The sequence below is a fragment of the Pseudorasbora parva genome, chromosome 10 (genome assembly GCF_024679245.1).
Source record: "Pseudorasbora parva isolate DD20220531a chromosome 10, ASM2467924v1, whole genome shotgun sequence".
Lineage (NCBI taxonomy): Eukaryota > Metazoa > Chordata > Actinopteri > Cypriniformes > Gobionidae > Pseudorasbora > Pseudorasbora parva.
This window is the reverse complement of record NC_090181.1, coordinates 16,582,167-16,597,873: the sequence shown is the minus strand read 5'-3', so window position 1 is coordinate 16,597,873 and position 15,707 is coordinate 16,582,167. Positions and strand designations below refer to the sequence as shown.

Sequence of the window (15,707 nt, the reverse complement as noted above, 5' to 3'; positions counted from 1 at the left end):
TAGAATCTTTTTAGGTATATAGGTATATAGTTGACAAATACCGATAACGTTGTATCTTATATGTTCCTCAGAAAAAATAAAGTCATATAAGTTTAAAAAGACGAAAATAAATTGCCTCCAAATATGTTGTCGGACAGTGGCCATCAAATAAAAATGTAAAAACTGCTTTACCAAAACAAAAAACACTGATACAATGCTTAGCTAATTCATCGATAAGAGCCAATTGTTCTTAACAGCATTAGCCCAATACTCATGACATAAGCACAGCCCTGTCGCTGAGATTTTTCATTACAAACACAATTCCAGTGGGCCTTTGATGTCTCTACACTTCCATCTGAAATCCCCGTTCACTGAACCCTTCCCGGCGTCCCCTGAGACACACATCCATCCACCTCAGCTGTCCCATCCCGGTGGAACACACACACACACCTGCACACAGTCATACTCAAACAAACACATTCAAGAACGCACTCAAAGTCAGAAGAAAACCGCGCAGCAGGGAAGGGAGGAGAAGAAAACGAAAGGGATCTCAGGCTAAAGGAAGGAGAGAATTTCTCTCCGATGTGACGCACTGTGCCCTTGAATTGAATGACACTTCAAACACTCACATTAGTAAAAAGGAGAAGGAGTGCAGGGTACATCAAAAAAAAAGCTACACAGCATTGCTCCACCAGACACAATCCCCACCAGACTCCCATATGGATATACACACTGTTTCACTCGTACACATCAATTACAGCACCTTTGTATGAAGAGATCTTCAGTTACACACACACACACTTTCCCATTCTAATGACTTTTACAAGGCAGTTCTTTTTTAGTGGTTCAACTGCTAAACAAATATCTCTTATGCAGATATAATTGGTGTCTGTAAGATTTTTTTTAAAGAAGTCTCTTATGCTCAGCAAGATTGCATTTGTTTGATCAAAAATGTATTCTTGTGAAAAAAGCTGAATTTTTAGCAGCCATTACTCCAGTCTTCAGAGTCACATGATCATTCAGAAATTATTCTCAAATGCTGATTTAGTTCTAAATAAACATTTCTTATCATTATCAATGTTGAAAACAGATGCGCTGCTAAATATTTGAGTGGAAAAGTTGGCCCATACCTTTTACAATACCTTTAAGGATTATTTGATGAATATAACATTAAATGTAGATATCCTTTGTAACATCCTAAATGTCTTTGCTGTAACTTTCGATTAATTTAATGCACCCCCAAATATTGAATGCCAGAGTTTATCATCATATTTGTTCATTATATATAAAATAATTGGACGGTATTTATGCACTTTCAAAAAACTCTCTAAAGCAGTTAAAAACTTATTTAAGAATACACCTATTGCAAGAACTGTTTTTCAGCATGCATGTGAATGTGAAAATAAGTTGTGCACGAACATACAGAATGTTCAAACATACAGAAGATACACAAGTTCTCTCATTCAGACTCAGGAAACAAGGACACATGGGGGCGGGGGAGGAAACACACACTCACACTCACATGGATACAAACACAAACAGGTGGGCTCCCATGTACCTCAGGCGTGACATCACGGGGAGCAAAACCCGTTCCACCGGTGGTCAGAATCAAGTTGAGCTCCTTCTCATCACACCAGTCCACCAGCGTCTCCTTTAACGCACACACAAAGAATATCAACAAAACAATTCAGCAGTAATTCTGTATAGTGCATTTGTGCAAGTGTGTGTGTGCACCATATGAGCAGTCTGCCTCAAACTACTGGTGCAACATCATATCAGCTATTTTGGGCATATAGTCTGGCCTGATAAATAAAACATCCATTTTTATTCTGCTGTTACCAGCAAAAAAAAATATATACAGCGGCTATGAAACGTATTTGCACGTTTTTAAGCTATTGCATCATTGCAGCAATTGACTTTTAACCAACCAATCCACCAAGGTGACTTTGAGTGGAGATCTTTCACAGGGGAAGTTCATCAAGTTAAGTATAAATATGATCCTCTAACATTTGTTTTATAATTTAAAACTTCACAAAACTCCTTAATTAAATGTTTTGCAGGGTGTGTTTGGTTTAATACATGTTTTGTAATGCAATGCTATTTATATATTTTTAAAAGTGGCTCGAGTGTCCAAAAGCATTTTAGAAACGTTTATTACATTTTTCCATATCTAAGCTCAGAAAAACTCCAGGTGGTTCATGTCATGGATAAAAGTGCAACACTGACACTGGCCTCTAGGGGGACTCAAAAGTGTGCAAAGGTGTGTGTGGATGTGAATGTTTGCCTCGTGGCCTCATTGAAGGGGTGAGAGGAAGCGTTACCTTGATCTCGTCAATCTCATCAGGGACTATTTTGTATGCAGAGATTATGCCTCCGAGCCTGTGGGTGAAACACACAGACGACAACAACCGTTAGTGTATGTTCAGTCCCAACAGTAGGGGAGAAACGGGGAACGAGAGAGGGGAAAAAAACACATTGTGACAGAGTGCAGGAAAAAGAAAGAGCAACACAATGCCAGAGGTACCAGAAAGCTGTCAAAATACATCCCCACATACTCCACCCACAACAGAAATGACAGTTAAAGAGGAAATTTCTCTCTTTCACAGGGCACTTGCTGTTTTATTCACCTCTGCATTCCCGGGGTGACGGCTCACTAAGGATCAAACTTTGACAGCGCTGTTTTAGGCCACAAAACAGGTGGATTAACACAATGGCTAGGTTTCAAGTACACGCCTGAAGCCTCCTATATAAACGTAAATTTGCACTCTAAACTTTTGAGCAAACCATGTTCAAATACTGAAGAGCAGTGCACACTAGTGGCTGCTACTAGTACTGCGGCTAGCAACAGAGAGGCAGATCAGAAACAGATTTGAGAACATTTTTAATTTCGACAAACAAGTGGTGCGTGATTATATACAAAATAAATATATTAATGTTTCATGTCCATTTAAGTTTAAATTACGTTATTATGTAAAAGGAAAGGTGATAAGACACAAAATCGCAGCTAAGATGGAATTCAGCAGCCGGTTACAACGACTAATTAAACAGTTTAAAGCTTTTAAAATATTAAATAGGAAGCTATTAAGGAAACAGGGCGAATAGGATCTGGAGATGATGCAAGTCGGACTCAAACTTGTAATGTCTGCATGAGCACCAAATCTTGACGTGTCCCGGACTGCAGAGCTAGGCCTATGCGTCCAGCTAAAGAAGCTTTTAAAACCAGCACAAGCTCACGTCTCAAAAAAATGAAAAGATTGAGCAAAATCTCCTTTTTCAGTTTAGCCCGGGACTGGTTTTCTGGAGCTTATTTGTATATTTGGGGCTCTATTTGTTGTTTTGCATCTACATCTTTTTCTCTTGAAGTACCTCTATCTGTCCATCTAACTACTTTGGTGTATTGCCCACAAAAGAGCAAGAAATATAGAAGAAGAAAGAAAGAGAGAGTGAGAAAGAGACAGAGAGCAGAGACTAAAAGAAGAATATGCTGAACACAAAGATGCAGAGCTCTTTAATCCGGTTGCCAGGGAAACCGCTGGTGTGTGAAGATTGGGGGTTTGGGAAGAGGTGCTTTAAGACGGAGATGAGTTTGGGATTTCAACCTGGGTATTTTGTTTGTGTAAGAGAGTACACACGTGCACACACACACATACACGAACAAAGGAAAGCGAAGAATGCTGAATTTAGCTGAAGCGTCTTCTGAATCTGGACAAAACTGTTCGATTGTGGCTTTATTAATGAGTGCGTACGTGGGTTGGGAGGCAAAGCCTGTCAAGCCCAAACAAGGATGTTAGTGTGTGTCTCTGCGTACTGATTTAGTTGAGGTTTCAACCTGAATAAAGCCATCACATACTATTTTCAACTTTAAAACTCTGCGGTGCAGCGCATGGATGCCACTTACAAACACACAAGTTCAACTAAGCAGACAAGGCTTTGAAATATATAGGGATGAATTTATTAAACAGTTGCACCTTACAGTATTTCAGTGCATAAAACAGCATGTTATTTAATTACCATCTGCAATTAAAGGCACAGTATAGGGCTTTTCGCATAGCGCTTAAAGGGTTAGTTCACCCAAAAATTGTCGTTCGACACCCGTAAGACCTCCGTTCATCTTCGAACACAAATGAAGATACTTTTGTTGAAATCCAATGGCTCAGAAAACCTTCATTGACACCAAAGTCATTTCCTCTCTCAAGACCCATAAAGGCACTAAAGACATCATTACAAAGCCCATCTCACTACAGTGGCTCTACAATCATTTTATGAGGTGACGAGAATATTTTTGTGGGCAAAAAAACCCTAAATAACAACTTATATATTGATGGGCCGATTTCTAAACAAAGTTTGGAACGGTTATGAATCAGCGTATTGATTCATGATTTGGATTGTCTAATGTCATGTGATTTCAGCACTTTGGCAGTTTGACAAGCGATCCAAATCATGAATCGTTACGCTGATTCATAACCGTTTGAATTTTGAAACTTTGTTTTGAAATTGGCCTATCACTATATAAGCCGTTATTTAGTTTTTTTAATCGCACAAAAATATTCTTGTCGCTTCATAAAATGATTGTAGAGCCACTGTAGTGAGATGGACTTTGTAATGATGTCTTTAGTGCCTTTATGGGTCTTGATAGAGGAAATGACTTTGGTGTCAATGAAGGTTTTCTGAGCCATCGGATTTCAACAAAAATATCTTTGTGTTCCGAAGATAAACGGAGGTCTTACGAGTGTCGAACGACATGAGGGTAAATAATTAATTACAGAATTTTCAATTAAAAGTCCCATTCTTCGCGTGTTTTCGAAGCTTTGATTATGTTTACAGTGTGCAAGATAACATGAGTTCATGTTTCGTGTGTAAAAAAAAACAGTATTTTTCACACAATTTACTTATCTGTACAGCGCTGTTTCCTCTGTCCTAAAAACGGCCTGATGATTTCCTTGGTCTATGAAGTCCCTCCTTCAGAAACACGTAACGAGTTCTGATTAAGCCAGCGCTTCCCGCGCTGTGATTGGACAGCAGCTTAGCACGTTGCCCGGAAAGGTCCCACCTCTTACCATAACGGGTAGATACCAGATACGCGCGCTCAATGTTATTGCAAAAATGTCTATATTGCCTTATCAATTTGAGCCGGAATCAGACCCGGAGAATATCAAGAGGGTCGATTACAACCTGCTCAGGAAAGACATTAGCTGGATGTTTCAGAATGGTAAGCTGTCTATTCAGTAGTTTATACTGATCATCACAAACACCAACAATCGATGGTGTCTGAATGGATTGCGATTATATTGTGATTATAATTTTCCGGAACCGAGTTAACCATAACCTATAGCCATTGATCTCTACGTACAGCGTCCGTGGGAAGGCCAAACAAAGGTGATTTGACTCCGGGATGAAAATAACAGCGTTTCAATGGCATGGCGACAAACACACTCTACAAAAACAAGCTTCTCTCGACCTGCGAGAGCAAAAGGACAACGCCCGCGAATTTGCGTGTTCTTGTGGGCGGAGGGTTCGTCAACAGATGGTTTTAGTTGCGTCATTAAACCTGGAAGTGCAAGACTGTAGTCCAAACCGGCCGTTCGCTGTAGGCTTTGAAAGGGAACTTCTGTTAAATAAAATATCTCGCTTGGCATTGAACTTTGAGCTTTATAATTTTACAGGTATTATTTATGCTCTAACAGCAACATTACACACTAACTAAAGTTTGAAAGATGGAATCGCAAAGAATGGGACCTTTAAGGGTGAACTAACCCTTTAACCCCGGGTTGTTTTTCTTAACCCTGCTTTTAACCCTGGGTAAAGGAATGTTTCACACATTATTTTAAAGGAGGGACAGGGTTGTACAGAGTGAAGCGATGCAGTGTTAGAAAGTTACGAATAGATGCTTAGCAACCAACAACCAATCGCAGACAGTCACGGAAACACTGATACATTTAAACCATCATTTTTGCGTATGATGGGGGGGGTTGGGTCAAACGACAAATGGAGTGAATTGTGAACGTTTCATTGTTACCTTTATAAGTTCACTCAGAAAAAAATTATATTACAGATAGCAACATGTAATATGAGGACATGCAATGCTAGAGTGTTTATGTAAACCGGATAACATACTGCGTTTGTCCAGTCAATGACGCTGGCACCGTGAATATGCGAATAAGTACGTTAACCCAGAGTTTAGGAATGTACAGTGTGAAACACCACCTTATGAATACCCAGGATTAATTGTTAACCGTGGGTAAATTATTATAAGTGTGAAACGTGAAGCAAGATAACCCAGGATCCTGTTTACCTGGGGTTTAGAATGACTCGGGGTTAACCATTTCAAGTGTGAAAAGCCATTTTGTAAGCGTCGCCACTAGCGGTTGCTTTACTTGCTTATTTAAAACAAGCTTGATGATGGCGTGAATGAGCGTGGTATCGTGGGAGGTGTCATCTTCACCTCCACAGACGATGCAAAGCAATCCGACAGGGCTCATGGGTGTCCTGCATGTAGTCATCCATGTTCATGGATGAAGATATTAAAGTTTTATTTTCATTCCTGTGGTGTGAAGCAGGGCAGAGCCAAGAGCGGAACGAGTGGAGAGAATGCTAATATGAGACTTTCGTGAACCTTTTATGTTTATTTTATGATTAAGAGTTACGTTTAATGTCCACATCCTTCTTTCCTGAAATCGAACTTTGTTACAATTACGTTTGATCACACAGTACAGGCCACTTTATTTGTCAAATTAAATTATGGGGTAATGCAGTGCTGCAATCATACTATGATACTTTTGAGTGTGTTGAAAGATATATTATAACATTTGTTCATTGGCTGATATGAGATCGATATTAGAATATCATATTAATAAAACCTGGATGATTTCTGTTGCTAAATGGCATTAATTCAAATACATATAATATGGTGGAGAAAATGCTGTATTAATTTTACTACAAATAAAGCTAAACACGCAAAAAAAAGTTTTACTATGACAAAACCATGGGGAGGTGCTTTTGCAGGTGATGCATGTTCAAATATGGTCCCATTCCTCCCAATTTCCAGTCTCCACTCTACTTTTGATAATTGATTAAAAAAAACTATTAAAAGCAGACAACTCTCGTGAGTTAAAGTACCCCTATCAAACTTTCCATCCACTTGAGAGCGCCTATCCAAAACAAAGGCGTAGTTTGATGACACCAAGTTTGAGCGCAGCATCTTGGGACATAAGGTCTTCACCTCACAGCTGGTGGAAAATAGGACTCGGGCAGAAATCATGTTGATGGATGCGGTTATTAAAGTAACTGTAGTATGAAGCAGAGCAGGACCGAGTGTTGTGGAGCTAAGCACAGCTGCTGGAGCGATTATTACACAAACACATGGCTCGCGAGCACCGGGACTTTTATTATGAGAGGACGGGACGGGACACAGTCGCCGGGCGCCCACACTATTTCCGCTTTTCCGGTCATGAGTAGGAGGTAACGCAGCTCTGTTTATCATATTAGATAGATTTATCTAATGTATTGTACATTTATCTAGTGTTGAAAATGATGTTATGACGTTACTCTGTGCATTCGCTCGGCATCTTCTGTGATACTTGTTCGCACTGCTAAGAGTAAAGCACTTCTGCCAAAAAAAACGGAAACCGAGGGTAACGCAGATATGACGCGATTGACAGGCGACTCCCTTAAACGCTATGCTGAGACGTTCCAGCTCCTTAGTTAAAATAGCAATTTTCTCACAATTTACAAATAGTTGGAAACATTTGGGATATTGTAAGAACTCAACTGAACAAAATAACACTGGCCTAGTGGTTTTTGGATATTTTACTGCAAAAATACTACATAGTGCACCTTTAATAAAGAACTGTCCGTAGGCCAATGGCAAATAAAAGTTGGTTTCATAAGGAACTATAACCTTGGTGACACTTCTGCTCTCGGGTGATGACACGTCAGCCTCGATTTCTCAGGTGAGTGCTCAGCTGTCCCTCTCTCAAATGTCTGCATGTTCATCTCTCTGTAGGTGAAGATGTCGGAATCATCTCTATCCAGAGGACGATGAGCCACGTGTCCCCCACTATGATTAATTCAGCTCTATTTTTACCACACCTCGTTAGTAAAACTGACAGACCTTCCGATGAATCCATTCACCTGGGCTGACAGAGCACTGGCGGTGGAGCTCAACAGTCAACAGAAAACACGTGCATTCCTTATCCATCAATACTCTGTGAACTATCTCTACCTTCTGGCAGCGCCCCATGCTTCTCTTCCTCTCTGACACCTCTCAGAGACCTACATCCTGCCGTCTCTGTCACTCCACTGACCTTGGTCAGGCTACAAAGACTTGCTCTGTACTAAGCTTTTGTTTTTTGATGCTAAAGTAGAAAGAGAGTTAGACAGGCATTGTAGGTTTTGGTAGAACACAGTCTTAAAACAACTGGAGTTCCTTTCCATTCCTAAACCATCATAGAACCCTATGACCCTATTGCTCAATCTTTTTTTACCCATAACCGCACCAAAAGCAGCTTCCTTTAATGGCAATACAGGTAGCGCTTTCTGAAATAAGGTGCTTTCCGAGGAAACTATTCTTCAAAGGCACTTCAGAAATCAACAGATCCGTGCCTGTATGATTGGTGATCTTTTTAGACAGGTTGTTAGTGAACATTGGATTTGGATGTGCCTTGAGGCCTTCCTAGCTTCGAATTATGCCTAGAGAAGGCAGCATTAATAGAGAGAGGTGGAAGGACAATGAACGCCTCTTCTTGCTGAAAAGTCAGTTAAAGACTAGGAGGTTTCTCAAAGCTTGAGAGGTCTCCGCTGAAATATACAAGTAGCTGACATGCGAGAGGCCTGAATTAAGTGGAGTCCTCGCTACACCTATTTGCAAGAGTGCATGTAGACATACTCTGCACTCAAGCACTCACAAGTACAGTCTCCAGCAGTTCAGTCCTGCATGTGGTAATTTTTTAATGACCTTTGACGCATTACTAAAGAAAGTAAATATGCTACTTTACCATCTCATAAGCACCTTTTTAAAAGTGGATACACCTTTGATGAAATCAACACAATAATAGGCACTTTCACTGATTACTATCTACACACATCACAAATGACATGACATAAAAGCAGAGGTGGACAGTAGTAAAGTATTTTTTTACTTTGCTTAAGTACAATTTTCAAGTGTCTATACTTTATTAAAGAGTTTTTCTTTAGCAAACTTTCACTTCACAACATTCCAAAGCATGATATTGTAATTTCTACTGTACTTAGTTTCATACAGAATATAATATAATACTTAATTACATTAAAAATGTAAAACTTTATTACTTGTACTCAAGTGAAACTTTTAATTACTTTTACTTGAGTAGAAGAGAGAAAGTACATTTTTAATTTAATAAAAAAAAATGTATGGAATGAAGTGCAGTAAAAAGTAAACCATCATGCATTGGAATGTTGTAAAGTAGTTTTAAAGGTGCCATAGAATGCATTGATACAATACATTCAATTGTTCTCTGATATCTACATAGAAGGTGGATTAGATAAGGGCAAAAATTCTTCAGATAAGGTTTTACATGTCCATTTACAACCCTAGAATGAAATGGTCTGTTTTTGCCTTATTTGGAAGGGTCATGAATAATAATGTTGAGCTCTGCTCTGATTGGCAGTTTCAAAGCAAGGCTTATTTCTGTAGCTCACACAAGTGCAGTTATTCAGCAAACACAATCGCAAACAGCACAAACGGTTTGTGAGTTGTGACAGAACGCATACCGAGTGAATGACACTAAGCAGAAAATCTCAAATGGAGATTGCTAAAATGTAGCTTATTGTTTATTGGTGTTTTCAGATCATCCGCACAGGCGAGTGAGAGCTGGCGATGGTTGCCAGATTGAATGAAAACACTGTATAGAATGTATTCTTTTAACACAAAAACCCTGATGTGGGGATTTAAATTTTTGAAATCTGGCAACCACAAGCACAAACGCTCATCTTTTTTCTCCCAACAAAACCAAAGAGTGCTTTTAGTTTGTATTTTCATTTTTTTTCACTACATTTTAGTCTCATCTTTTATCGTCAACGATATTGCATGTTTATATAGTCACAGTTATCATTCAAGGACGTTTGTGTCATTTTGTCTTGAAAAAAGGTCATCAGTGAACATTTTCATTATATTTTTGTTAACGAAATTGACACTAGTCAGAGCAAACTAACAATTTTGAATTACATTTTTACCTACACAGCCTGGAACATAACATTTATATCCATAATCTGACATTTTCACTATATTGTCCTCGTTTTCATGATACCTGCCGAACTTCTGATGATTCAGTCACAGTCGGTGTTATGTTGGGATTCGTTTTTCAGTGGTCTTTATCAAGCATACAATTTACATATGGAGGAGGAAACTGTGGTGTTTCAGGCTCATGTTAGTTCCAACTCTTATTATTCAATTATGCCAAGGTAAATACAGTTTTCCCTTCTATTGCACCTTTAAAAAGAAAAACACTGATACAATTCATATACTTGAAAAATGTACTTGAGTAGAATGTAAACAAAAAAAACTTCACTTCTTCTATCTTATAGACCCAGATTTTTGACAAAGTCTGATCTATTTTGAAGCAAATTCTGTCCAAAAATGACCTACCTAGGTAATTCAGAAAGAACAAGTTCTTGAGTATTTGGAGACCCCTGCATTTGGTTTAATTCAAACAAGGGACAAGGGCCAAGTTTCTTTTTTATGATCCGATTAAGAATACTGAGTCTTGTTTACTTGCTAGTCTCAAACAAAAATCTTAAATATCTTTTAAAGATCTGATGCCATAAAACAAACAAACTCAGCAATAAACTGTTTCTCAGAAGCATTTATTATATCAGCTTGATACCCTGTCAAGAAGACATTGCTTCCTAAGAAACTGATAAAATTCTGTGCACCTCAATTCCTGGAAAATGTATAGAAGCTTTGCTTCAAATTTAGTCAATTCACAGAATCAAAGAAGTTTGCAACAATGCATGAAAGATTGCAGACAGATTAAATGAGAAATTGCTGCTGCTGTCCTCCTTTGTCAGGGATGGACTCTTGGGCCTTGCACCAAATGCTGGCCTAAGCATTTGCAGTCTTCCTCCAAGTCCACTCATTGGTCTGGATTGTTGGGTTGTAGTCAGTATCAGTGTGCACACTTAAGGGCACAAAAAGGGTTACCCTATAGTGGACATCCCAAACATTTGTAGTCTTCATCCAAGTCCACACATTGGTCTGGGCCAGTGGATAGTGTGCTCGGCATAACGCTGCATTAAAGGGCACTACTGTCTCACTGTCTCATGAGCATCGCAAACAAGCTCAAGTGACCGCCATCACAAGTCCACAAGACCGCAAGTACATAGTGCAGAATTTGGGACAAGGCCTTTATCTTTGAGAAGGACAGAAATACTAGGAATGGAAAACGATGCCAGTCTGGCAATGCCCTATTGATGTTGAACAGGACTTGATGCATGGGCGGTAGGATTGAACAACGCCAATGTGTTTATGTGAATCACTTACAAGGATGGGTCATGGACAAGATCTTTGAGGTTGATTCCACTGCGGTCCTCAGCAAGGTTTCTGAAGCAGCTGTCACTCACTGCAGGCAGGAGAGAGATGGAGAAAGGACATGGGACATAGAAAAAGAGAAAAGAGAAAAAATGCACATTATTGGATGGGAACAAAATAATGCTCTTTTGAGGACCTCAAATGTCTGATTCCTTAAACGTCACGTTAGTCCTGAGGTTTGAGAGAATATGAGTTATGTCAAAACACATTACTCACCAAAAGCATGCAACGGTCTACAAGCGTGGAGAATCATACTCTCAGGCCTTCATGTATTCTATGTAATGGAGGCCACACTGTTACACACTAGAGCATTAACATCACTGTACTCCTCTGCATTGTCAACTTCCTCTGGGATTTTGCAACCTGTATGATGGTGAGCAGAATCAGCACCACTGATACCCATCCATTAGTTCAGCACGCATCCTCAAGCACCAGTAGTTACAATTACAACAGTAGTCAAAGGGTATATTATTGAAAACAGGATTTTTCACATATTCAGCATGAACCACCTACTTAAACTATGCTATGTCATTCAGAAATTGGCATGGTATTGATGCCTTACCATAAGCTTATTAGCATATGACGACCATGCTTATCAGTGCATATTCAGAATTCAGTAATATGACAAACCTTGATGAACAACAGCAAGAACTTTGTAATAATGGTAGCAAACTCAAGGAAGCGAGTTAGTTTTTTAGCAATGGGTTGTTTCAATGGTTTTTTGATAAATGGCAGAAATAAGGTCACAAAAAGTCCTTGACAAAAAAGTCCATGATGAAAATATGGTCATGACAGTGTCCAGACACAATGACTACAACACTGGACAATATGTTCAAGTCAACATTGAAATCCTATTTAAACTGTAATGTTTTACCAAAATATAACTTGCTCCGCCTTTAAAATATTTTTTTTAGGGTCACCAAGCTCTTTTTTTCTTTTCTTTTTTAAACACCAGCCATATAGAGAAAAATATTTGTGATCAATTTAAAAGTCCCATCCTACTTATTTTTTCATGTAATGTCATACTTTACCTAGAAATACGCATTTACCAAATTAAAAAAAGGTTTCATATACGCTTTTAATAGTAACAGAAATAATAGTAATCAGCACATTGTGGTATGAAAGGGTCCAGTATAGCTCAAAACCTGTGATGATCGAAGAGAATGACCCGTGCTGTGTAAATAAATGATAAAGTGCTGCCGTTCGCCGTCACATTCCCCATCACGCACAAGGGTTCGGTGCAACACTTGCTTCATAATTGCAGCATTTTCTCACCCTTCTCTCTTTTCTCCTCATCTCTTGCTCTCTCTGTTCTCTCTCTCTCTCTCTCTCCACCCTGCTAACCCTTGATCTATAAATAGGCTGGTGTTCCCTGCAGGAGGCAGGAGAAGTGAGCTCTCCTCAGAGAGGCGGCAAAAAACTTCTTGTCACAGGCACGGAAACGCAATGTCTGTGTGAGTATGAATGAGGGTGAAGGAGGATTGTTCTGCCGATGCATTGTACGTGACCGTGTGTGTGTGTGTGTGTGTGTGTGTGTGTGTGTGTGTGTGTGTGTGTGTGTGTGTGTGTGTGTGTGTGTGTGTGTGTGTGTGTGTGTGTGTGTGTGTGTGTGTGTGTGTGTGTGTGTGTGTGAGTGAGTGAGTGAGTGAGTGAGTGAGTGAGTGAGTGAGTGAGTGAGTGAGTGAGTGAGTGAGTGAGTGAGTGAGTGAGTGAGTGAGTGAGTGAGTGAGTGAGTGAGTGAGTGAGTGAGTGAGTGAGTGAAGTTGGAACATTCATCAGAGATGTTAAGGCATCAGAATGTACATGTCACCAGAAGCATATCAATTCAAGTCATTGTTCCTTTAAATCCTAACAAAAAACCTCTGACCGTAACCAATGGTAATACCATGGTACTTTAATATATCCCATGACATAGATTTAAATATCACATGGTATTCCAAAGCAATAAAAAAAAATACTATAACCTATGAAAATATATGACTCTTCTATAAACGAGAAGAGAAAAAATCCTTAAAACATTGTGAACCTTCCTCATGAATATTAATTAGGTGACTTAACATTCACCCAGAAACTGTAACTGATTTGCTGTAAAGCAAGTAAGTGATTGTGGCCATAATAGGAGAACCACTCCTATTATGCATTAATTCCATAAGTTTTCAGTTTGCAACCAGTTGACAAAGGCTTCCGATTATGGATTTTTCCAATAACGATAACTAGGTTGGACCACGCTGGCCAATAACCGGTTAATCATTGATGGTTTTTAAAATAGATAATGAATGAAATCAAACATAACGCATAATAAAATTCAGCACTATTTTATGTAAACTGAACAACTAAATGTACTGCATTTTTTAAAATATAAATGTAATATATTAAATATACCTTGACCATGTATACTAGTTTAAATGCAATAACTAACGTTGAGATATACAACTTTAAAATGTACAAATGTAATAGTAAATATTGATATTAACAATGAACAATATTTTTATTATCCTTACCTAAATGTTGCAAATGAAACTCTTGTTGTACAGTGTTACCATTTCATATAAAACCAAACAGACATGCTTAAATGGCTATCTTTACATATCTACACAAAGGCCATAGCACTTTAATTAGACTTAAATAATATGTATTTTGTATATATAATCTCATACTTTATTCGCTTCTATTTTATAACTCTTAATGGTTATCAAATCAAAATTTATAAAATGTATTGCACTGACTACATAAAATATCGTAAAAATCTAATGCGTTTTTCATTTGTTCATATGTTTCTGTCGGCTGCATGACGATATAGCTTGCTTTCTCACTTCACTAGCTTTAAATATGCAACTTTGCTGCATATCAAATGCATAAGCAACATTAGTGACATTTTTTATTAATTTTGCCTCTAAAGGCCGCTCTCGTACTGTATAATGCATTTCTCAGCCGCTCCAACAATGGACGTAAGCAACCCGAAAAAAACACTGGAATGGATTGTTCCTGATAATTGGATTTTGTTCCATCAAATGCTTAAAGGAGTACTTCAGCGCTGGGAAGATGAATCTGTATTTAAACTGGGTCATTAATGTAGAAATGTGAACATTTTTAATTTGTTGCTTTCTAGACTGAGAAAAGTCAGAAAACGGCTTTGTCTCATGGGGATGAAAGACAACAATTCCCAGAATGCTTCGCTGCCCTAGGAGGCCACTCTCAAAGCAACCGCTACCACCGCAAACTTACGATATTTGCATCATGGGAGGAATTTTTCCAGAAATAAAATGCATAAATCTCTTGTCTCAGGGGGATATGAGGGGGGGAAGCACAATCATTCGAATATACTCCAGGGTTTCTACTGATACAAAGCCATATGCTAATCGCTGAAGTAACCCGTTAACAGTGCTCGGTGTCCATTAATTGGCAAGACCGATAAATCGGTTGACCTCTTGGCTTCAATATGCACTATATATTAGGGGTGTAAGAAAATATCGATACACGTGAATATCGCGATATTATGTTTAGCGATACTGTATCGATTCTCAAAAACGCTGTATCGATATTTATATATTTATTTATTAATTTACATCCAAGATTCGTGGCTTTGTGTTCGGTTTAAACCACAGACTGTATAACACCCAACCGCTAGATGGCAGTGTTATCTCAGAACGTATAACTGACGCGGAGCCGGAGAAGCGCAAGGTAAGGGTCACACATCACTAGTGTTTACATTGGCAAACCCAGCTCTCAAGACGATAGCATTATTCCGCTCCTGCAGTATACAGAGCTGAAGTGTGGACTCATTTTGGCTTCAGCTAAAAAGAAGCCACAAAGGAAATCGACAAGAATCATTTTGTTTGCAAAATAGGCCAAGTTATAACCTAATACTCGGGAAACACATTGAAACAGAGAGCTCGCTTAACATCCTGACGTCACCCGCGCTGCTGAGAAGCGTTTCGATCGAATAGACTGCACGTTTTCCTCTCAGTAACAAAATAAACACATGCCAAAACTGACAGCGGTGGCAGGAGAACGAAAGATAATAGCGATGTGGATATGGATGCACCAGCTCTGCAGTTCAGTACTTGAAATAGCACTTTATACAATAGACTGCTTTATAGAAAACAGCTTTAGGGTCCGATCACACAGAACGCGTTTTTCAGGTTCGAAAACGCGAGGCGCACTA

The 15,707-nt window shown here is 38.9% G+C and overlaps 1 protein-coding gene across 18 annotated transcripts in view; it reads right to left on the bottom strand.

The window, feature by feature from the left end:
* Positions 1–15,707, bottom strand: part of gphna (gephyrin a) — a 119,681-nt gene that overhangs the window by 58,389 nt on the left and 45,585 nt on the right. For all 18 annotated transcript variants that reach the window (XM_067455328.1, XM_067455332.1, XM_067455335.1 and 15 more), the window contains exons 2-4: positions 11,495–11,573; positions 2,301–2,358; positions 1,538–1,630 (exon numbers count right to left, since the gene is read on the bottom strand). In XM_067455328.1, coding sequence (XP_067311429.1) covers positions 1,538–1,630; positions 2,301–2,358; positions 11,495–11,573 — 230 coding nt within the window. The remainder of the gene's footprint in view (positions 1–1,537; positions 1,631–2,300; positions 2,359–11,494; positions 11,574–15,707) is intronic.